The following is a 26,615-nucleotide window of genomic DNA, read 5'->3' on the forward strand; positions in this document are numbered from 1 at the left end:
GGTTTCAAAGCTATTTGTCAAATAGAAAACAATACATTTCATTTAGCTGCGGAAAAACTGATAATATGAATATTAAATGTGGTGTACCACAAGAGTCAATTTTAGGACCACTCTTATTTTTAATTCATATTAATGATTTAAGCAAATCTTGTAAGTTACTAGACACTATTTTGTTTGCGGATGATACAAATTTGTTTCATGCTTGTCACGATATTAAAATGTTGTTTAATTCAGTTAACATGGAACTCATAAAACTCACAGAATGGCTTAGTGCAAATAAATTATCAAATAATTTAGATAAAACAAAGTATTCTTTTTTCCATCGCTTTTATGAACGCGATAAAATCCCTTTAAAACTTCCAAAACTTTATATGGCAGTCAATTTATAAAAAGAGAACAATCATTAAAATTTTTAGGAGTACTACTTGACGAAAACGTTACTTGGACAAATCATATACATTATCTTGAAAGTAAAATCTCAAGAAGTATTGGCCTACTGTATAAAGCAAGGCCATTTTTAAATCAAACTAGTTTAAAATTGTTATATTTCTCCTTTGTTCATAGTTATCTGAATTACGCAAACATTGCTTGGTGTAGCACAAATCAAAACAAAATTAAAAAACTTTTTAATAAACAAAAAAATAAAATGAGAATATTTTCTGATGTAGGCCGTTTTACTCACTCCAAAAAACTAATTATAAAGCTGAATATACTCAATGTCTACCAAATAAATATTTTTCATCTTTTAATTTTCATGTATAAAGTTAATAAAAGAACTACACTAAACATTTTTAATTCGTTATTCAAAATAAATAAACATAGATACTTAACCAGATACTCAAACAACACCTATATTCAGCCCAAAAGTTTTTATGCCGCAACTGAGTTTTCATTATCCATTAGAGGACCAAAAGTATGGAATAAAATCCTATCTAATAAACTTAAAACTCTTGAAACTCTTGACGAATTTAAAGTAAAATTGAAGCAAATGCTTCTAGTTAGCGATGGAGTACTTGACTTTTTCGGGTGACACAGATAAGTTTTTTCGATTTAGTTTAAAGTTTATCTTTGTCAACCCTTTTATGGATTTGGTTGAAGCATGCTTAAATACATATAAATATATATATATATATATATATATATATATATATATATATATATATATATATATATATATATATATATATATATATATATATATATATATATATATATATATTTAAATGGAAAGGTTCAATTTCTTCTCAATTCTTTGTTTTATTAATAATTTTACTATTTAATCTTAATTAATTAAAAAGAAAAAAAAAAAAGTTGTTTAAAACCTTATTAAAACCTATTAAAATATTGGTAACATTTATATACTCTATACGAAATTATTTATTTTTTACGGAATCAATAACGGGGCTTGGCGATAAGATAAATTGTGTCTTCTTCTTGCCCCGGCCATCTGTATATTGGAAATATTGGTTGTATTTATATTTTTATACGGCAAAAATAAAGAGGAAAAAAAAAAAACTCGATATTTCCTACAAAGAAAAAATAGACAAATTTGTGGAGTTCATGCCTCACTTTAAAGTATTTGATATATTCGCAATGATGATTTCACTTGGACGGAAGTTTCACATAATCAGGTTCCATCTCAAGGAGTATGTCGATAGGCAGAAAATCCCGCTTGGTATTACATCAGAACAAACATCTGAGGCATTACATAAAAACTTAAAGAAGACATTGAAAAGGTTTGTTGTCTCTAAGAAAAACGTCCATCACTGTGAAAATCTAAGAGCTATGGTTGTTGAATACAGTTCAACGAAATTGTAAGAAGATTTTTCAAGAATATATCTAGATTGAAAAATTACATATTTCTTTTTCATTTTTGTAAAATATTATAATCTTTAAAATACTGTTTGTGGTATTTCATTTGCCATCGGAGATTTATTCATGTTTTGCGTGTGAAAATTTGTTGCATTCCTAATAGATTTTTGACAAGAAGATAAATGCAACTTTTATTTTGCTAATATTTATTAAAATGAATATTTTTTTGCTAAAAATTACGGAAGTCAGATCACAGGGGCAGGAATACCCTTGAAAAATGATCCCCTGCATTCCCCTGGTTGAGTGAAATTTATTTTTGAAAAACAAAAATTCTTTATCTTGAATTCAAACATAAATTGTAATTAGTTTTTAAATTTTATCAAAATGTATTTTGACGCTCAAAAGATACAGCCACATAAAGTCTAGGACCCCTCATTTTTGAAGGTTTAAATTATTTAGAAAAATGGTCAAAAAATGAAAAAAGCTGCGGTTTTTAATACGTTTTCAACGGTTTTTATTTTCTGCCAACCTCTCGAAAGAGTTGTTATAAAAAATCTGAAGTAAAAGTAACTTTAACTTAAAACCTCTAAAAATGAGCAGCGCAAGGCGCAATGTGACTGCTAACTGTACAAAATGTTTTTCAAAAACCTAAAATTGATAAAACTAGAAAGTTATTGGATAAGAAAATCTTACAATATTTCTTCTTACAAATTATTTTGCGGTAACTTTTAATTCTATATACACGTTTACACTTAGAGTGTAAAATTGATATTGAATTTAGTATGTCCTTATGTGAATATTGTACGGATCAATTGCTAAATGCAAACAAGGAAGAGTATATACTTTAGGTTTAAATTCAATTTTGTGCAAAACAGAAAACTTTGAAAATATCAGTATAATACTTGCTGTGTTTTCATTAACGCTATGACACCCATTTCATAACAACAACGAGATACAATTTAATAAAAAGTTGCCCAATTTATTTTTAAATTCAATTGTTGAAGTCGACTTTACTAAATTACTAGGTAAATTATTCCAATAGTTTGCTGATTTATTCGTAATAAACTTATTTTGGGGTTTATATTTACATATTCCTCTTGAATAATTCATTCAGTGACCACTTGTCGTGACATCAGATTTGAAAACTAGTCAATTACACAATTTAACACAGATAATATATATAAAAACTTTGAACATCTGAATCAACTTTGAACATCAGTTCCCTCTTTTTTGCCTTTATCCCAACGTTGTTATGATAACGGAATTCATGCACGTTACCCTGCTTTTATAAATAAATACCAAATTAAAACAGAGAACTTGATTAGAGTTTTACTATATACAGTACAAAATTTTCAAATACTTCAAAAACTAAAAACATGTGTTTATCATACCAAACATAGAGTTTGCTTTAAAGATGCATGCAATTAATTGTAATTTAAATTTTAGGTCATTTGTAAAAACCACACCCAAATCTTGTTCGCTCACTTTTGCATTTAACTGAATATTGTTAATAAAATAATTGCTTACGATGTTTAAACCGTAATGCATTACAAAACATTTTATTATACTTAACTCAACTAGCCATTTTTCAGACCTATTAAACATTTTTTAAATTGTTTTGCAATGGTGAACCATTATTTGAGGAATCCAAATTTAATATGATTTTAATGTCATTGGCATATAGTTTACAATCATTCTTTATTGTATCAGATAAATCGTTAATATAAACAATGAATAGTAATTACTATTAATTGTTGCACTCGGACCTTTAAGTAAAGGTCCGAGTAATAATCCTTGTGAAACACCTCTTAGAACAGCATTTAACAATAATAAAATATCATCCAGGAGCACTCTTTTAATCAGTTAAGAAAGCAACATTGGTTTCTTACAAAGCGGTATTGGTTTCTGAAGCTGTTTATTAAATTTGTCAGTATTCTGTGCTGCAATAATATTAAAAAGTTCACACGTACAAGTATTTTATTTTTATTTTTTTTATTTCGTGATTACTTAAGTGCTCCCTTATAGTCTTATCACAAAGCACGGTAAAAGAGCATTTAACTATAAGTTTACGCCTTCTTCCATACTAATGTTGCTCATTAGGCTAGCAAATCACCAACTTCTGAGTTCTGTGCCGAACTCTAACCACTACGACCATAATGTATGACAGAACCTGGATTTTACAAAATTGAAAAATAATTTCTTTTATAAGTTAAAAAAAAATTTAATATTTTGTATGAAATGAAGTTATAAAATTTATTATAATTTTGTATAAAAAAATGACTCTGCGACTACCAAAAGCTTGTTACTATGCAAAGTTATGTATGTGTAACAACATAAAACTAACGTTGGCACATTGTGGTATTTTAAGTTAGTGCTGCATTTTAAGTTAATTCGAAGTTATACTTTGTGTTGTATATTCATCGGAATTATAATTTGAATATAATTTTTCTTTCTCTTATATTTATTTGTTAAGAAATATCTGGTCTATATAAAGGGTCACATGTATATATGACGCATGCGTTGGTGTTAAGCTTATGATTGATATCATTGCTAAGTTTACTAAAATTTTTGGTAAACTTTTCTACCCACTCTAAGTTTTTTAATACCCCCTCCCCTCCCCGTTTATTTTTTTTACTTGTTATCAACAAAAAATTTATATCTTAAATCTAAAACAAGCATTCAGTGAAAATCGATCTTATATATTAAAAATAATTATTTCAGTCACCGATAAAGTCAAAAACTTTCAGTGTAATTAGGCTTTAAAAATCGTCGACCTAAAATAAATCTCGATATGTCAAAAATAAAATGTGATAAAAAAGATCGAAATTGAAAAATGAAGAAAATGAAAAATATCGATGCGTCGAAAATTTTAGTTTATTTCTTACCTAAGTTTAAAACTTACATCACCATACTAAACTTTATTAAATTTTGATAAAACAGCTGTTTGAAAACGAGCATTTGACTCTTAGCCACGCGAGAATTAAATAGTTTTACGCGTGTTTTCTAAATAATATCATTTAGGATTTGTAAACTGAAAATTAAAAAAAAAAAAATACTTATTTTGTAACATGGCATCCGATCGGAAGTTTTTACAAACTGATTGAAATAAATATAGTTTGGAAGAAAAAAAATCCCTCCATCTTTTTATTAAAACTCTCAACACCTCCCACCCTAACCCCTTTTATTAAATCTGGACTAAAATTCAAATCCCTCCCTTTATTCTCACCCCCACCTTATATTAAGGACTCGATAGTAATAAGAGGTCAAATAAGCAATACTGGTACGGGAGGAGGCGTAAACATCCTTGATAAATGCACTTCCGTAGTGTTCTATGATAAGGCCATTAGGTCTCCTTTGAGAATAAAATACTGCCATTTACGTCAAATATTAGAAAATAATTTTTCATCAGTTTTTTCTGGTTATTATGGTGCTCCAACAAGACCTATCAGTTTGTCGCGGAAGTGCATTTAAGGAGAAATTTCACGCCGCCTTATATACCTAGACCAGGTGTCGTACCTTGGACCCCTCAATTATAAGCCAGCGCTCCATTCACTGCGCCACGGCTGATTAAATTCAGCTCTGATTCAAGTCAACAACAAATAAATAAAACACATACCGGAAAAGACGTAGTTATAAAGTCAATCGAAAAAACAGTAGGTCGATAATACAGTAGGTTGAAAATACGGTAGGTTAAAATTTCAGTAGGTTGAAAATTCAGTAAGTTGAAAATGCGGTAGGCTTAAATATTAGTAGTTCATGTTTTAATTAGTAGTAAGTATGGAAAATCAAAAGTTGCAATGTTTAAATCATTTTCTGTGACAATGTTTACATAATCTGTGACAATGTTTAAATCATTTTGTAGGATCAGGCAATCAGCATCGTGAAACTCAGGTCTTATTTCTTGTAACAGTTTAGTATCGTCAGCATAGATTTTATGAACTGATTTTAACTTATCCGTTATGTCATTTACATAAATGATAAATAATGTTGGACCAAGTACAGACCCTTGAGGAACTCCGCTTAGAACATCGGTCCAGTCGCTAGAGTGTTCACCTAAAACAGTTCGCTGTTTTCTACTAATCAAAAATGACTCAATCCATTTTAAAACATTGCCATTAATCCCATATGCTTTCAATTTATGAAGTAGTCTACGGTGAGAAACTTTATCAAACGCTTTCGCGAAGTCCAAAAATGCAATATCGACAAAATTTCTTTTACTTAACGCTTTCGTGATGTAGTCGACACTCTCCAATAAGTTAGATGTGCATCCTTTTTTGGACATAAATCCATGTTGATTATGTGAGATGCTGCTCGTTTTTTCAAGATATTTAGTTATCTGTTCCCTGATAATCTTTTCCATTACTTTGCATGGAGCTGATGTGATAGACACTGGTCTGTAATTAGCTTTGGACTAATGTTATCAGCACCAATAGATTTATTCGGGTTCAAACCTTTCAAATAAGCTAGCGTCGCTTCAAAGTTAATAGTTATATCGCCTAAGTCTTCTTGATAATGCCTTCTCTCAAAAATAGGTAACTGACTACTTTTACTATCATCTACAAAAACTGATTTGAAGTGCTCGTTAAGTCTGTTTGCGATATGTATTCCCTCTGTTAACGTTTCACCTTTTGCATTAGATATAGCACTAATAGATACATGAACATTCTGTTACGCCTTAGCATAAGCGTACACCCTTTTAGGATTACGTTTATCTGATGCTAGTTGTGCTTCAAATACTCGAACACGACGTTTACATGCTTTCTGCACTTGACTTCTTAGTTTCCTATATTCACGAATCAGTTTCGCAGATCGTCAGTTAGTCGCAGATAAGTAATTGCCCAGTTGTTTTTTTTGCTTTATCATAGCCAGTACCTCCTTATTCATCCACGGCGCATTACGGGTGGTATGGACTTTTTTTAACGGAATAAATTGCTTGCTGAGTTTATTATATTTATTGCAGAAAAGTTCATAGCACTCATTAGTGTTTTTATTTTCAAATAATTGCTTCCAGTTAGTTTCCATAATCTTTTTACCGAAATTTATATAGTCAACTTTATTAAAGTCATATTTTTTGTTTGAGAAAGTAGTCTCATTTTTAGAAAGGACGACATAATCCCAACTCAGTATGACCTTGTGACGAATTACCTAACGGCAGAGAGCTAGATAAGTTGATTACTCTTGTTGATAAGTCTGTAATAATTAAATCCAAAATGTTTTTTGCTTTACCAATAGATGCTTCGAATGTTGAGAAATCAACTAATTGTTCTAGGTTATGATTAGCCAAAGTATCAAGAAAAACACTTGCCGCACTATTTTGACCACTTAGTAATTCGATCCTGTCATCATCGTGCCATTTGATTTCCGGAAAGTTGAAATCACCTGCTAGTAACATACAACTATACGCTTTTCTATCAACAGCTTGCTTAGCCAATATAATTGTTTTATTTATATCATTTATATTCGATAAAGGTGGTCTATAGACACAACCAATAAGAACAATTTCGTTACCGATTTTAATTTCACACCATATTTGTTCGGAGTTGCTGTTGTTTAAGATTTCTCTTAGATGACGATCAGATACCTCATTCACGACTAGATCACGCTTGATGTAGATAGCAACACCTCAACCGTGACTAATTCGATTTTTCTTTACTAGTGAGTAGTTGTTCAATTGAGAAGCAGATATTTCAGTAAACCATGTCTCAGAAATAAAGATTAAATCATACATGTTTATGTCACAAAGTGCAGATAATTCGTTCATTTTATCCGGATTAAGGGAAGTTGCGTTAGTATAAAAACATTTTAAAAATGTATTTTTAGGGTTAGGTTTAGCAGATTTTATTTTTGTATTTAATGCATTTAAATAAATATTCGCAGGTAAACACTTTGATTCATTGTGTTTTTGCAATTCTGGCTGCACGTGCATCTTTCCATTTGATGAAAGGATGCTTTTTACGACCATTGATTTCAACTTCCTGTGAGACATCAATGCATCGCAATTGATCGCTGCGGATGACAAATCTAAAGGGCTTGTCAAGTTTTCCAAGCTTGTCAAGGTCAGAATTAGCTGCTTTTCTTTCTGAGTTTAATTTATTAAATTCACTTTGTTCTGCTGCTGTGCGGTCAGGACGTATAAATATATCTTTAAAATTGCCCGATGCTAATTGTTTTGCCGATGCTATAACGTCGTTTCTGATAGATACCGAATCAACTTCAATTATAAGAGGAGCAGGTTTACCAGAATTAAAATTTTTATTTTTTTTGAAACGTTCAACTCTGACTATATTGACTGATTTATTTAAGGATGCCATAACCTTTTTGAATTCCGCGGTGTCATCTTTAGTTATATCGCTTGGTTGAGTTTTTACAGATTCAGGTAGACCAAACACAACAAATCTCTTCTCTCTATTAGTCACGTCCCTATTATGCTTATTGAGCGCGCTCACTACAGCTACGTTTGCTAATGTACCGGGTTTGTTGACTTGTTCAACTAATTTAGATAACAAAGGCTTTTCACTACTTTTGCTATCTTTCAGGGACTTTATTTCAATATCCTGCAAATCAATTCTATTAGTAAGTTCATCAATTCTGGCAGTAAGTGATTTAATTACATGAAGAGCTTGTTTAAGCTCTTCTTTGGCAATTTTATCAGCGTTTTCCAGAGCGTCTTTAAGCTGTTTTTGTGTTACCATTTTTAGCAATTACCAGTGGAAGCAATTTTAAGGCGTATGTATATATGATTTCTTTTAACTCGATAAATACTCTTTGATATAGTTTATATCCTTTAAGTTTCAATAAACTTTTTTTTGAAAACTTTTTTACTTATTTTTATTTATTTTTATTTTTTTACGTAATAATATTATTTTTTTCCGTGTTATAACAATTTATTTAAAATAATAAATTTTTTTTTTTTTTTTTTTTTTTGGTTATATGGTAATATGGTTATATGGTAATATGGTAATATGGTTCGATACTATTTGAAAAGTAATTATATCAAAATTAAAAAATATATATTTAATTTGCATATTTAGTATAAATTCTTAAACATAATAAAAAATAAAAGTATACATAAAACATTTAACAAATATTTATAAACAATATTATTTAAAAAACTATATATTAATAACATAATAATTAAAAACTGAAAATATAAAAATATAAAAAAAAAAAAAAACAATTATAAATTATGTACCGTAATTTAAAAAGTATAGTATTATTAATAATAATAACAATAAAAAATAATTATAACAATAAAAAAATTATAAAAATGTATATACCATAATAATAGTTATATTTGATAAATTAATAATTTATTAATTTATATTATAATTATAACTATTAATATATTTGAAAACGAATTATTTTATGATATTTTATTAATAAAAATTCAAACTTTTAAATAATAAATCTAACAAACTAGTAAAATTAATTTGTATATTTAAAACCATATTTATTATAAATTAATACATTAAATATATCATTATTAATTTATAATTATTGTTTATTTTTAATATGTTTAAAATATTAAACATTTTATCGTGTTTTAAAGTTTTTTAATTCATCGAGGTTACGAAAATAATTTCCACGGTACTCGATCTTAAACTCCTTGACATTCGAACAACGAATCCATTTACAAATATCTTTAATAAAATCGTTGTGAAGGTAAAGATATAATTCTTCACAAAGATTAATCCACGGAAGAAAATTCTCTTCAAAATCTTTTTTTGTTATAAAATAACCTGAGATCGATATCGTCAACACTTCAATCTTATCTTTCGGTTTCCATCCTTCGAAATTAATTGGACGATAAAAGCTGACACTGCGAACATTAGTTGAACATTGTATTAAAAGTTTTTTTTCTTCATCACTTAAAATATTTTTATCAACACTTAACGCCGATAACTTTCTTCCAGATTTTAAGTAATGATTTATGAAATAATTTTCGCAAGAAGTTAAGTAAGAAGTTTTTCCATTGTGAATCGAAATCCATCCACTATCTATACACCATAGTTCATAAGCAATTCGTTCAACAATTGATTTTATTTCATCAGTAAATGATGATTGACTTTCATAAAAACATTCAATGAATAAATCATGGTAATCTTTTCGATCTTTACTTTTTCTTAGACGATCTAAAGTAAAATTAAATATTAATTATAAAATAAACAAATAAATTAATAAAATAATAATCAAAATTATATATATTATAATATTCTACATATTCATACACATAATTTGATTAATTTTTATGAATTTAATGATTGAATAAAAAATCATATACAATTTTTTATCTTTATTAAATAGATTATATTTTACATAATAATATTATATACACAAATATATGCATAAATTAATATTAAATTAAAATGATATATAAAAATATTAAAATATTGAAACTTTTAAATAAAATAATTCTTTAAAAAATATTATAAAAATATAGACAATTTTTTAATTTTGTTAATTTAAACATTTTATCACATTTTTAAAACGAAATAATTTAAATAATTTATTCATATGTTCCAAAAAAATTTCGTCGTTTGGTTGTTTTAATAAAGCATAAAACATTTTATTAAACAAGTGAATGTTTCTTATAAATCAATTTTCAAAAGGAATTTTGTAAAAAGAATATTTGTTCATTCGATTTCGACGTTGATTAATAACTTTGACGAATTTATTTCTTTAAGTACGATTAATAGTGAATTCGTAAAATACTGAAACTTTCACGTTTGAAAGTTTCAGTATTTTTCAGTGGAGGAATAAAGTGCAGAAAAAAAAGTTAGGAAAAATATTTCGCACTTAATTCCCATAACTAACCCGTTGAAAATATCCGCACTTTCGCATTTTATCTGTCTTCCAAAAGATGTATTTTTATAAATTTTATAAGATAAAATATAATAATATGTGATACAGCATGCGTTTCTTGATTTATACTGAGCGATTAAAGTCTAAACAGAAATACGCAAGACTTATGAAAAAAGGCTGTCATGACGAAATACAAAGAAATTGGAAAAATTCATAAAAAGGAGACATTTACACATCATAGTCAACATTATTTCATCATTAAAGCATAGCTACAAAATGTAATATATATAATATATTAAAACAAGCAACAAACATACCTAAGATAAACCGATAATCAATAAAATTTAAAATTTACCATAAAATCGCATCAAATGACATATTGTTTTAAAAACTAAAAAATAAATCCATGTAACAAACATTTTAACGTAAACAAGAAAATAATTTCTCATTTACAACTGTTTCATAAAAACAATATTTCTCTGAAACTTTTTGCAAAAGAAACACAGGTTCATGCCAGAATATTTAACTTAGACGAACTGTCGACTTACATTAAAAATAGTACCATATTGAACAAATGTTGTAAACATATAGAACGAAAAAGAAACGATTAAATACAGTCGGTTGAAAATGCAATTAAATAAAACCTCAGTATGTTATAAAAGTAGTATGACATAGATACGTACATACATTTATCATAATGTACTAGTTTTTGGCATACAAAAGCATGGCAAACATTTTTTAAAGTAAAAAATTTGTAAAAACAATGTTTTCCACGCGACGATAACATTTTTTTTGCAGTGTAGAGTTTTTGTGGCGAGATGATGTGTTAACTTAAGAATTTTTTAAGGTTTATAAATATGCATTTTTTTTTTGCACCACTAACGTTTTGAAGGCAGGTTGATTTCTTTTTCAAACATATTTATTTAATTTTTTACATCTATTTTCAATCTACCTTTTAATTGAAAAACTTACTCTTTCATACTCAATTATCGTATTTCCAAGAGGACACTCATATTATATTTTCATGCGTTAAAAAAAAAAAAAAAAAATTAACGAATACCAAAACTTCAATTTCGTGAAAGCGATATTTTCAAGTTGCAATATTCTTATAAAGAATTTTCATACACAAATGGAGATGAAACAATATAAAATCGTTCGTTTTTATATAGTATTTCACCATTTTCATATTAATTTAAAACTCTTTCCATTAACATATAACGATTAAATATATAAAAAGTTTGAAAATTATAAACACGTATCTATGTGCTATGTTATATTAAAAAGAATAAGCTTAGAGATAGAAATCAAAATATTATATAAAATTTTACATAAAATTGAAAGGTTTATATATTTTAGCAATTTTATCTTGTATATTTATAATATAATTTAACTAATATATCCACAACAAAAGAATACTTACTATCATCAATCCTACACAAGACAGTCGTCGTAAGTTATTGTTTTAGAAATATATAAATTTAGTTTTAAAACAAAAAACTTTTTAAATAAAAACAAATAAATGAATATAAAACTGAAGAATTTACTTACGAATATATATTTTTATATATAAATTACTTACAAATTTTAGGTAGTTTTGTTACTTGTGTATGTTTTAATAAACGATGGTGACGCTATGAGTTCGTAAAACTATTTTAGGAAAAAAAACACGTTAGGTTGTGTATACTTAAAACTCGACGATCGAACTTTAAAAAGATCTTTTCACATATTCGAAAAAATTTTGAATCAACCGTTTAGTTTTATAGAATGATATCGTAACTCTCGCAACCGTTTTTATGAAATATATAGTCTAATAAATGTCAAAAATGTCAATAATGTACCTCCAAATTAATCAGAGTTGACAAAACATACATTAATTAAACATACATAAGTTAACTGAACCAAATCTAATCTAATTATGCCTTTCCAGGTCTCACAAAGATTTTTTATATTTTCTGAAATGAATTTTTTGAAATGTATTATACTCAGTTTTATTACATTAATTATGGTATATTTACTTACTCAGTTTTATTAGATTAATTATGGTATATTTATTTACTCAGTTTTATTACATTAATTATGGTATATTTATTTACTCAGTTTTATTACATTAATTATGGTATATTTATAGCGTTTAAAGTAGTTAGTTTAATTATATTTGAAATGAAAGTATTTGAGGCTTCACCATAAGGTTTAGATCACGCTAAAAGCTTGATAATATGTCGAATAATAAATTATATATTTTCGTTGGAGAACATAAACTAATAATTTTATTGATGTGAAATAAATAAAACGAAAATAAAAAATTAAAAAATAGATTTGGTTACTGTTATTTTGTCTGACGTCATTAAGATAATTTAAAAGCCACAAAAAATGTGTAAAAACACGTTTTTTTTAAAAACAGAACTTACAGTTTGTAAATTATTATCAGTTAATTTAGTAATACCTATAAATGAAGCGAATATAAAGTTATATATTATAAATAATTTCATAAAAAATTTCTTATTATATAAACGTAACGAAGTCAAGCAAACGATATATATATGTAAAATACTTGTATTTATTGTTTTCTTGATGTTTCCTATTTAAATCAGTTTTAAACCGTAACCGTTTTTTTTATAATATGCTTAAATAATTTTTGAACAAATATGAAATAATTAAATGCAATAACTAAAAATTCCATCACAACTGCTACTTTAAATAAGAGGCGCATTTATCAAATTGGTATAAACTTCGAGTGACTATTTTAAAAAGCAAATTATATAATAAAAAAACTGAAAAAAAAAAAAGTTTCTGAATTCTTTGAAAAGAAGTGTAACATTTATATAATATTAATTTAATATGTTAATCATCATGTTCGAACATATCTTTTTGAACGTCAAAACCTGCTACAGTTTTTACGCAATTTCCGCAATAGCTTTTTAGGTGTGTCAAACAATTAGGCGGATGGCATTATGTCTTGTTAATCGTTTATTTTGTGAATGTCTGTCATCTTTTACTTTTATTTTCATTTCTTATGTTATCTTGGGATTGTTCTAAAACGGTGTAAAATATCACTGAATTCTTTTGGTAACCCTTATTTTTTGAACTTCTTGAAATAAGTTTAAGACATCACTAATTCATGAGAATATCTCTTTAAGAAAACATTTACTCTAACAAAAGGTTGAGAAAATATAGTATTTTGTTGGACTAATAGATTTTTAGACTAGATTTTGTTTGACTAATAAATTCCGCTACATCTTTTGAACTTTCAAGATTAAATAATCTCACACTATCATCCATTTTAAAGGCAAATAGAAGGAATTACTAATATATTAAAAAAAAAATGAACAAAAAAAAAATTTAAAAATATAAATAAAAATGTTTTAATTATATGTACAAAAGCGTAGGCGTAGAAAGAATTTTTTGGTGTTCGAGATTGTCTTCCAGACATGGAGCAAACTCCAAACATTTATATGTTTATACTTATGTCAAATAATGAGGGTTTGCAAAAAATTGCGATGATTGGAGGCTGGGAACAAAAAAGCCCCAAAATTTTCGCCCTCCTGCCCCAAATGTGAGAGCAACCAGTTTATGAAGTATTTTTTGTACTATTCTTAACTAGACTTATATTCATCGATAAATTTTAGATTTCTTTTTAAAATATTTTAGCGTTCAAAAATTATGACCATATAAAGTTTAAACCCCCCTCAATTTGAGGGGGTTGCAAATTTTTTATGGTAATAATTTTTAAACGCTAATAGATAATACTATGAAACTTAAAATTTATCGATGAATATAAATCTAGTTAAGAATAGTACAAAAAGTACTTCATCAACTTGTTACTCTCATGTTTGGGGCAGGGGGGCGTAAATTTTGCCAATGTAAATTATTGCACCACAGACAATGTAGATTAGAAACTTAGATAAAAACTGTGATTTCGCCTAAATCTTATCTATTCTTGTGAAAATAAACTTGAAATACTTTTTACAAAACTATATTACAAAAAAAAAAAAATTAAGATGGTGTTAACCTGAATACTTGTAGTCTACTTGCATATTTACCCAGTAAACGCAAAAACGTCTTTTAAACGTCAAAAGAGCGTTAAGACAAAACTTCAGATTTGGTCGATTATCCGTTTAGAACAAAATCCAGATTAACTTTAAGAGAAAACATCCATAAAACATCGATATTCAAACGTATTTTAGACGACTATTATAAGATTATTATACGGAATCTTGAAATTTATAAATAAGATATAATTATAAAAGTGATGAAATTTATAAACAAGATATAATTATAAAAGTGATGAAATTTATAAATAAGATATAATTAAAAAAACGATGAAATTTTTAAATGAGATATAGTTAAAAAAAACCTGTTCTTATTTTTTATATTTTTTATAACTATTATAATATGTTTATAAACTTGTATACTATACTACTTATAGTTTACTTTTATATTGTAAAACTTTATATAAAGTCATAAACTTTTTCCTATAGTGAGGATTTAGAGAAAAATTGTTCGTGCTCGTTCATGCTTGATAATTAAAAAAAAAATGATCACGCTTTTTACAGTAGAAATTTTATAGTAACAATTTTTATCAAATATTTTTTAAATCTAATCTCAGCAGAAAATAAGTTCAAATTAAGATTAAGTCAAAGATTACTAATTAAATTAATAAACTCATAAACATATTTTGGATCACTGTTTTCTCAGGTTTATGCATTATCAAAAACCTTCATAGTATACCGTCTACCGCTTGATTGTCATACCCCTGTTTTTGTGCAACATCACCTTCCACGTTCGTATTTTGATCGTTTTTGCCAGCTCAGTTCCACCAATTTTCTCTAGCAATGTAACGTAACTAAATAAGCTAAAATGTATTTAAAATAAAAAAAAAAAATATTTAGTTATTAAACCTCTTGATTATTACAAAGATGAATACCTACTGTTACACAACCATACTAGCTTTTACAAAATGAATTTTAACTGCTTATAAAACTTATGAAAAAAGTTTTTGCAGCAGGACTTTCATAACAAGAGACTAGCAACTCATTTTTTTTAACTGTGTCAATGTCGCCATCAATAATTTCTAAAACATCGGAGTCCATTGATATGTTAGCATTTAGAACAAAAGATTGTTGTGATAAGAGCTTTTTAACTTCCATGAATTAAAATGGTGCAATCGACATTTGTTTATTATTTATTTCTAAGTCGTTTTGCTTTAAGTTGTTGTAAGGAAGTTTATCATAAAAACGTTAATCTTAAAGTCTAATCTAATTATTAAGCCAATAAAAAAAATTATTTTAATATGCTTTTTATTTCGTTTTAATTATGCCTATATAAACCGCGTGACTTAAGCTGTTATGTTAGTCTTCTGACTAATGGCTATATTACTTTATTATAATATAATAAATATTTATTAAACGTCGAACAGAATAGCGACTTTAGAATAGCGACTTATACTAGTCAATATTGTAAACGTTTGAACGACGTTTAATAATAACGTTTGATCGACGTTTAAGGTATATATAAAAAGATTTGAAGTGTAGATTTTAAATCTATAAATGTTACGTTTATTTAAGGTCGATTATAGGTTTACAATATTGACTTATGTAAGTCGATATTCTAAACATTAGATCGATGTTTAGTAAACGTATATATCAAAAAGTTTAAAATATGCATTTCAAATCATGCGTCGATTTTCAGTAAATAACAGGTCAGAAACGTTTTATTCATTTTTCGATTGATTTCAACTAAATATTGACCAACTCTGAACCAATCTGCGTTTACTGGGTATGTTCACTTGGCCACTGTTTTAACCCTAATCTATGCAAGTTTGATTGTCAAGATAACCTAAGAACACCAAGATTAGTTTGTTCTGGTTACAAAGAAGTACAAAAGAACTAATTTTCTGTCTGATCAATGAAAACAAAAATTTGCTTCAGTTATTTTTTGATTAAAGAAGAACAATCTTAGGTAAGGGCATCTAATCAATTGCAAAGGTAAATATACAACATAAGAAAAAATTCACGTTACAAGGAGAGCCAAAATCTGGCTTAACTTTCGACATATCATTTCGCAGTTCTGCAAACAGATTAACGATAAAAAATCATAATTTAAAATCTATATTTTTGGCCAATACCTGGCTTGTTTCATTTAGCAGGCAATGAAAGCATAGGCTGACCAAAATAATATTAAAAATCTTTTGGTTAACCTATAAAAAAGGGAAGCAAAACAGCCTACAAAAAGTAGTGCAGCAGGACTGACACACCTAGATTTAATCAAGATTGATTTGCCAAGAATGCTGACGAGGAATGAAGTTATAAATTCAGTAACACAACCCTCAGAAAAAAAACTTAAACTATAGTAACATAAACTAATGAAAGAACTGGCGAATTCTTAACCCCAAAGATGTTATTTAAAGGCTAGGACAAATAAGAAAAAGTAGAAACACAAAGAAAACAAAAGAAAATAAAACAGAGAGAAATAAAACAGCACCGACTATGATAATAATTTTTAGAAAAAATGAAAGTGTGGTAGAATAAAAAAAAGCTTAGATCACACACACAGATTCAGACAAAACGATAAAAATAAAAAAAATCTAAGAATGATTTAAAAAGTTTTATTAATAAAATTAATATTATGATTTAAATGTAAATTAATAAAATTAACATTATACTCACAAGCAAAACACGCCAGCTAACGGGATCAAATGAGCATTAAATTATGCAAGAAAAAATATAACAACCATTTATCAATAGAAGTCACATAAATCAACAGTATAAACTTAAATCATAACTCAATAAGAAAAAAAAAAGAAACCAATAAAAGTAAAATAGTTTACAAACAATCCATTAGAAAAAAAGTTCAGTCAAGTTATTTCTGTAAGTGTCTTTTAAAACGATTTATAAATCAATAGAAAGAAAATAAATCTAAAAGATGAAATATTATATAATAATATAACAAAGACTTAAAAAAGTAAAAAAAAAAAAAACACTCTGATTTATTCAAAAAAAACACAACAAGTATGCACATTTTAAGGCAATTTACTGGTAACATAAAAACCAAGTCAATTTAACACAAATTAATTCTCCGATTAGATATATGTTTATGATATAATATTATTTTATAAGATAGATGAAATTTATTTATAGAATTTTTATGTCCTTATAAAAAAACAAAGAACCAATTTTCTGTCTGATCAAACAATTTTTTTTGAGGCCCAAAACTGAATTACTATGATGCCAAAAACATATATAAAAAAGCCAGCAAACAGGCTGTAAATAAAGAGGAAGAAGGTAAGGTTGTGCAAAAAATAAGAAAACATGCCTAAACGAAATTGGAAAGGAAGGAGACAGAATTTAAGAAAAATACTTCGTTCTACTTTATTAAAGCAAAAAATTGAGATCATAAATGCGGAAATAAACAGAATATAAACAAAACAGTTGTATGCTGCTGAAAGCCAAACTAAAAAAAATCATTATTGAAAACTTTTTTTTTAAAACTATGCATAATTATAACGAAAACAAATTAAATTTAATATTCTTTTCTGTTCATTTTAATCATTTTCAATGCTGAAAACTGGTGAAATCGTTGTTTACAATCTGATACAATAGTTTTAAGGTAAAATGGTTGGTAAAAACATTTTCAACTTCATTGTTATTTTTAGTCACATGAGGAGCAGCACAAAAAATTGTTATTATTTCCTTGCAGAGTGTGTAATGTAATACCTGCAAAGTTACGAGATTATATCACAATATTTTGCAAAATAATGGATTTTTAAAGATAAATGATAAAAATGCCTTATAAGACAATTAGGTGGTACTAAACCTATTATTAAAATGTATTTAAAAAAATGCAAATTAAAAGTTTTATATATAAAATTTAAAATACAAAAATTTTGAAATAATTTGTAACAAAAAAGTTTTTTTGCCTCGCTTACCCAAATCTAAAATAAATTTGAATGTATAGAAATGAATAGTAGCCACATATCATAGTTACAAAAATAAAAATAAATTAAAGTAAAGTTTACATATTTACGTATTATTTTTAAGTACTTAATGTAAGAAGTTAAACAGAGAGCTATGTTGTACTAAGTTTCGTAACTTATATAACACGTTTATCCTAATAGTAATAATTTATAATTGCGTAGATATTTTTTCGTAGGGATCAAGAAAGTACAAGAGAGTAAAGTTCCAAGGCCAATACTCCAGACTTTTAAGACTAAAACCAAGTCACCAGACCAATATCTCGTAAAAGAACCCATATTTCTTTAGTAAACCATATTCTGTTATTGTTTTGTGTTTGATATAAAATGGGCATTATTAATAGAAAAAATTTTGGGGCTTATTAGTTCTTAGCCTCTAAACCCTTATTTGTTCCATCCTCGTTTATAAATGTTCCATAACACAACAACATTAAAAGTGCTATTTAAAATAGATTTGAACAAGATTTAAATGATTAAAGCCGTTTTTCATGCGTCATCTTTTGTTTTATAAAGCAAAATCGATGATTGGATATCATTTATAATAAAAAGCCTAGCACCTACTACACTCAGCTGAGCTCAGAAATTTTGGTTGAAAATTTTTATCTATATATGATATTGTAATTTAAAGTAGATCACATGTGCTGCCTAGTACAGCCTAATGTTATTCTGCTTATGTAAAGGTAAGTTTAAACTTAGATAGTGTTAACCTGAATACTTCTAGTCTACTTGAATAATTAAGTTCACCTAACCACAGTCATAACAACTGTGATTTAGCTTAAATCTCACCTATTTTCGTAAAAATAAATTTTAAACAATATTTAAAATAATGTATTTACAAAAAGAATATTTAGTATTAACCTGACTACTGGTAGTCTACTTTGCACAATGTTATTGGATAATGGGATAAAATCCTCTATTTTGATAATAATATTTTGATAATCCTAATTTATGCAAGTTTCTGTCTGCTCAATGAAAATAAAAAGTAAAGATAAAATTATTATTTATATATATATATTTATATATATTTATTTATGTGTATAAATAATGGTGCCTCCTTGTATATTTTTATGCATGCATGTATATATACAAGAAGACACAAATATAAAAGCATTTAGATCAGCAATCTGCACTAAATCAGCAATCTGACATGATACTAATTTATTGAGCTGGAAGGGCTTCTGTACATACATTGAAGTTGACTGAGTGTTTGGTTCTCAAAACAATAGCTATTTTTTTATTATTCTTTGTTTTCTTTTTAATTTTAAGAAAAAAATTCTTTAGATGTTCAACACAATAAGACTCAAGCTCACACATATATCTATAACATTAGGCCATTAACTAAAGTAAAATTTTACTATTTATTTTTTTATAATATTTATTGTACACATTACTCTATAATCAAACGCAATAACAATGAAATTACGTAATCGCAAATTGTGCATCGCACTGCTGGTGTTTCCAAAAGATATCAAAAGTTAACTTCGCATTTTGGAAGTTTTCAAAATTGTCTCCCAAATAATTTTAAATATTGTCTGTCATAATCTAACCCTACTCACATGGATTAAGCAATTATGGATTCTTTTACAACGATTGCATCCAGCAATATAAAGTCTGGTTAACAGCTCTAGAGATGCTGTTGTAAAGCATCTTGTATAGGCGGTATGGTGCTAAACAATAATTTTTTGAAAAGTAGCTTTATTTAGATTCGATTACACTACTATAAAAACTAACTTTATATTTTAAATAAATAAAATTCTTGCAAAACTTTGTACATTCTTTAAAAATAATTGTAACCTATTTTTGCATGCTCTACTTTGTACAATTTTACCCCCAGTATTAATAACCTTTTAAGGCTCTGTAACTTTTTATCAGTTAACTTTTTCCCATATAGTGTTTTTGTACATTTTGCTTCATTTATATTGAGCTCTGCATAGGTGTAGAATTTATATGATTTTGAAGAAAAAAAAATTGTTGCTATAGACAGGGCTCCATAGCACAGTGGGACAAAATCTAGTTTTTTGTGCTAAAATTATTTTCGTAGTATTTTTTATTAGAATAATTATATTTATATATAAAATGCATAAATAAAGTAATAAACATGTAATAATATAATATAAAAAAATATATTAAAAAATTTAAATTTTGATGAAAAATACGAAATATTTTATCAACTTTTATCAGTGTAAACATCAAAAATACTACTTTTCAAAGCATGTATTTGTCATAAAAATAACTTTTTTAGATTTATATTTACAGAACTTATAAATTATAACAGTAGTAAAAGATTTTGAAGGTATTCTTTGTGTACTAAACATATTTTTTATGTGTTCAGTATTTCTCATCAACTGACCATTAATCGAAGACCAATCTTTTGTTATAACTTTTTTTATTGCAAAAAGTAGCAAAATATTTATGATGCATGGCTATTTACATACATTTAGCATGAGATTTACATAGTCGAATGTTTGAAGGATATTGGAGGATAGTTTATCTGATACCAAATAGTAAAGGTTAGCAGCAAAAAAAATATTGAAAACTGTCTGTTTTTGATGCATAAAAACTAATGATTACACTTACGCTAAATTGTTTTTAAAAGTCTGAGCGAAAAAAACATTGTTAATTAAAATTATATATTTTAAAATGAAAGTCAATAAAGTTAATTTAAAACAATAGTAGCATAAGAAAGTTGATAAATAAAAAATGCAAAATAGCGTTTTGGAACACATGTCAAATTAATGTGTAAATAACTGCATAAAATTACGCTTAAATTAATATTTAATGTTTTTTTAACTAGAAATTTCCTTTAATGAACATGTTTTCACCATTATGACAAAATTTCATGGTGCGATTCTGACATTTATTTTTTGGTATTTTGGCAAACTCTGTTCCACTGTGCATAGGCATAGAAATTATAAGAAAATTGTGTTGCTATGGACAGGTGCTAATTTCCATGGACCATGTGTGTGATTTTGAAGGCTGGTCTGAGCCTAAAAATAAATGTTTTAACTTTATCAACATGTCTACCAAGTATTATACTTTCATCCTAAATAGCACCAATTGTTTACACTATTGTTAATTGTTTTAAATAAATTAGTCTGATACATCAGAAATTTTTAAAAAAGTTGTCAAAAGATCTGTTTTTATGTTATTTTAGAATTTTTTTATTTTAGACATGTGCCATATAGTATCACACTGTAAGTTTGGACCTGTTGTAAAAACAGAATACTTAATAGTTACTTTTTATGCATATCTTAATCTTATTTTGATTTATTTCATCTTACGACATAGAGTACAAGTTTAATAGATTAAAAAAAAGTTTAGAGAAATTTTTGTTGCACGTTTCTGATAGGTGTCAATTAATGCGGAAATAACATAAAATTTTAAGCATCATAAGTTCTACCTCTATAAATCTCTTACTATTCCCTGTATAGAATACTTATGTAATTTTTTAGCTGTTTTTTTTAAAACCTTCTCTCTTTTACATAAGGTCTCTTTTAAATAAACATTGTAAATGTCATTGGACCTGCTTAAGCAGCTAAACTTTAGCCTCCTTCGTATTGTCATATGATTGCATCTCTTTTTCTTTTCTATAAATAGCACCCTAGCCACTATTTCAACAGGCTTTTACCGCTTGTTCCATTAACTAAAACTTAACCTTGCATGTCTCTGCATTTAAATAAGTCCTATTGTTTTACTGTTATTACTTCTTCATGCTCAAAATTCATTTAGTTTTTTCCATCATTAGTTTAGAACCCTTTCTTTTCTTTATGTTTTCCTGACTCATACAATTGACAGTTTAAGCCATCTGTTAACTGTTTTAGTTACTATATTAAACATACGAAGATTCTGTATTTAGGCATAACATAGTATTTTTGGAAAATACCTAGTCTATGGAATGTCTCCACTGAGTAACTAATGTTATTTGCCATTAATTCATGAAAGACTTTTTTGTTAAACATAAAAATGGTACCCAAGATTTTTATTTATTACATTTTAAAACTTATATGAATGTTTTACAAAGAAAGCAAACACAGCTTAAGGACATATTGATAAGGCAAATTTTTTCTATTTTTTCGCTCTGCTCAAATTCTTATTCTTTATTCTACACAAAATTGTGCAATTTTTGTAATGACAAAATAAAACCATTAAACGGAAAAAAAAAAAAAAAAAAAAAAGAAAAGAAAAAATTTTTAAAGAATATAAATAACAATTTACTAAAATATAAACTTTCTTACCTAAAATCCATACTATTCCAGTATAACTAATCTTTCTGTTCCCAGAGAACCAGTTTCCTAAGATATATTTTAATGAATATATATTTTAATGAATAATATAATATATATTTTTAATGCAACAAAACGCTTGTTTCATTTTAAAAAAGTTTAAAAACAATTTTTTTAAAATAAAAGTTTTTTTTAATATTTGATAGACTGTCTGCCTCAACCAAACTCTCAGGTGATGTAGCAATACTTTCTTGCTGCAGCAGGCTATAAGATAATTGATGTAGCATCACTCCCGTAGCAGCAGACTATAAAATAGTCAATGCAGCAATACTCCTTGTAGCAGCAGGCTATAAGATAGTAAATGTAGCAACACTACACGCATGTTTTACATTCAAAAGATAAGAAGTTTTCATTATTATTATCTCTTAATTCCACTAGTCGCATTCTACCTGATAAAGCCAACAAACAAGTTGACCCATTGCTTGACATTCATATCACTCCAGCTTCTGTCTAAAGTAAATCTAAAGTAATTTCCTGTGTAGATTCTTATACAGCTTGAGGTCCGGAAAACATACCTGTTATATTCTTGGAGAAGTGTTTTTCAGAGCTGTTGTCTATACTTTTAAAACTATTTAAAAAGTGATTTTAAGAGTCTTTTTTTCTAGCCTGCTGGAAAGCAGCATCTTTTAGCAGCACCAATTTTTTAAAAATGCTGGAAAGCGATCTGACTCAACTTAATATTATCTCATTAGTCTTCTTACTATAATAAGCAATGTTTTTGATTTGAATAATGTCTTTAATTAACAAATACCTAATCTCTTATCTTGAATCTAATAACTTACTTTCTGTCCATTATTATGGACTTTGATCTTCTCGTTCTACTGCTAATTTGTTAACGTTAATAACCGATAGGTTTTATTGTACATTTGATAGATGTGGATAGAGGTTAAGGTTAACGCTTTCAACACTTCTAAAGTTTTTGATAAGGTTTAGCATGCTGGTCTTTTCCATAAGCTTTCTTCTCACGATGTATCTGGTAACATCTTTAAGGTTACTGAATCCTTCCTTACTAATTGTAGTATAAAGTTAACCTCAATGTACAGTACTCATCTTCATATCCTGTAATTTCAGGGGTACCTCAAGGTGCTATCCTTGGCCCTATACTCCTTTTAATTTACATTACCAATCTCCCAGAAATTCTCACATCTAAGGTGACATTGTTTGCTGATGATAGTACCATTTATTCTTGTCTTGATAAGAAGCCAGCACTATCTGATTGCTTGGAGGGGGCATTTCAGCTTGAAAAGGATCTCGCTTCTGCAACAGCAGAAAAGTAAAAGTTCACCAACCAAACACAGTGGCTGGTGAACTTTACTTCAAATAAAACTCAATATTTTTCAGCTAATCATCATCGCAATAACCTAGATCTTCCAATGTTAATAACAGTAATATACTTGATGAGTCAGCTACCCTTCATCTTCTAGGATTTACTCTTATTTTTGATCTTTTTTAGAAACCATATATCAAATCGTTTGCAAAATTAGCATCTGCTAAGGTTGCATCACTTCATTATGCTTGTCACTTTCTTACTCAAAATTCTATTCTATATCTCTAAAAATCTTAAATCCATCTTTGTATAGAATACTGTTGCCATATTCGCCATATCTATCTTGCAAAGACGCCCTATCTTTTTTAAACTAGGTGCAAAAACACGTTGTAAACATCGTTGGACCTTCTTTTGTAGCCAACCTACAACCTTTCACAAATAATAGTAATGTTGCCTTTCTTTCTATTTTTTATAAATACTATAATGGACACTGCTCTAAAGAGCTTATGTCTCTTGTGCTATCTTCTAAAATTCTCATATTACTAGTCATTCAATTAAGTCTCACAAATTTACTGTTCCTTAGTGTTAAAAAAACCTAATTTTATAATTTTTTTCCTCAAACAAAAGTTCTTTGGAATTCGCTCCCTTTATCTTGTTTTCCTGATTTATATAATTTGCAATCTCTTAAGGTGTTTGTCAATCATTATATTGCTCTAAAGAATTCATCTTTTCTGTTTCAGTAACTTCCAATTTTAATAGTGGTTGCTTCCAGCCTTGTTTAAAGTGCAAATGTTTATATATATATATATATATATATATATATATATATATATATATATATATATATATATATATATGTATATATTATATATCAACTGCACCTGCCCAAGCCTTCATTACACTAAAATAAACCAAATTTTCAAAACTTCCTCATAGTATTGGTTCCCTCAAAAAATTTGGACAAGTAAGCAAAATATTGGACATGTAAGCAAAATATAATTGGAAAAAATTAATAATAGAGAATAATTAAGAAATAAGAAATAACTTAAAAATAAATTAAATTTGCAACAGTGGAAAAATACCACTGATGTTATAAATTGGTTCTTCATAATCGAAAATAAAAATGACTGTACATTTATTCAATTTGACATTAATAATTTATACCCCTCAATAACTGCAGATATTTTAGATAAAACAATTGAATTTGCAAAAAGCCACACAGTTATTTTTGAAGAAAACAATGCGTATAATAAAACATTGTAAAAAAACCTTACTTTATTTTAATAAGGAAACTTGAAATTAGAAAATCATACATGACTGCTTTGATGTAACAATGGGCAGCTATGATGAAGCAGAAATTTATGAATTTGTTAGACTATATATTTTAGATTTATTAAGTAAAATAATCAATATAAAAGAATTAGGCCTTTCTCACGACTATGGTTTAATAGTAATGCTTACAAAATTATAAAATTTTTTCAAAACATTGGCTTTCAAATAGAAATAAACATAAATTTAAAAATTGTGAACTTTCTTGATATCACATTTAAGCTCTCCGAAAATTTATATAAGCTTATATTTAAGAAACCAAACGTTGAATTATTGTATATTAACATTAACTCAAATCATCTACCCCAAATTCTAAAACAAATCCAGATTTCATTTAATAACAGGCTAAACCAAAACTCCTCTGATGAAAATGTATTAAATTCCTTTAAACAAATATTTGAAAATGCCCTTAAAAAAAGTGGCTTTAAAAATTTTGAACTAAAATTTGACCCTGAAAAAAAGAATACAAAAAAGCGAACCAGAAATGTAATTTGGTGTAACCCCCTCCCCCCATAACACTTCTAATCAAAATACAATTAAAGTTAGCAACAGTTGCACAAAAAATATGGAAAGAATTATAAAAGGTCACAATAATGGTTTGTTAAACAAAAAATAAATCCTAAATGAAAAAACTACAGAAAATTTTCATTGTAAAAAAACAATTGTTCAATGAGTGGAAGTTGTTTATAAAAAAAATGTGGTATATAAATGTGTTGTTTCCTCTAAAAATGTACCTGATACACAATATATTGGCATAACAGAGGGTGAATGGAAAAAACGTTTTGCCGCTCATAAGCAATCTTTTAAAAACAAAAAGTATTCAAAAGACACCATGCTGTCAAAATATATAAGGGAATTAAAAGATAAAAAATATTAATGATTTTATACTGAATTGGACCATCCTTAAAACAGCACTTGCATGTAACAATATTGCCAAAAAATGCATACTACGCCTATAAGAAAAATTGGAAATTATTACACATGCAAACCAAGAATGTTTATTGAACAATAAATCAGAATTAATTACTAAATGCAGGCACGAAAATAAGTTTCTCCTAAAAAACTATAAAAATAAGTAAATTCAAATAATAATTACATTAAACCCCCCTTTATAAAAAATATTTTTTTAAATAACAAAAGTAATCAATTCTTA

The 26,615-nt window shown here is 27.0% G+C and overlaps 1 protein-coding gene across 5 annotated transcripts in view; it reads right to left on the reverse strand.

Moving 5' to 3' along the window:
* Positions 1-9,312: 9,312 nt before the first annotated feature.
* Positions 9,313-26,615, reverse strand: part of LOC136075045 (NACHT, LRR and PYD domains-containing protein 6-like) — a 53,056-nt gene continuing 35,753 nt past the window's right edge. For 3 of the 5 annotated variants that reach the window (XM_065787267.1, XM_065787270.1, XM_065787269.1), the window contains 2 exons: positions 22,819-22,875; positions 9,553-9,944 (listed from right to left, as the gene is read on the reverse strand). Coding sequence is in view for 1 of the 5 variants with exons in the window: in XM_065787271.1 (XP_065643343.1) it covers positions 9,346-9,944; positions 22,819-22,875 (656 nt within the window). In the remaining 4 variants the exon portion in view is untranslated. Of the gene's footprint in view, positions 9,945-15,365; positions 15,467-22,818; positions 22,876-26,615 lie in introns of all 5 variants that reach the window. The other 2 variants (XM_065787268.1, XM_065787271.1) reach the window with 2 other exon arrangements.

Source organism: Hydra vulgaris, chromosome 01, assembly GCF_038396675.1.
Source record: "Hydra vulgaris chromosome 01, alternate assembly HydraT2T_AEP".
Lineage (NCBI taxonomy): Eukaryota > Metazoa > Cnidaria > Hydrozoa > Anthoathecata > Hydridae > Hydra > Hydra vulgaris.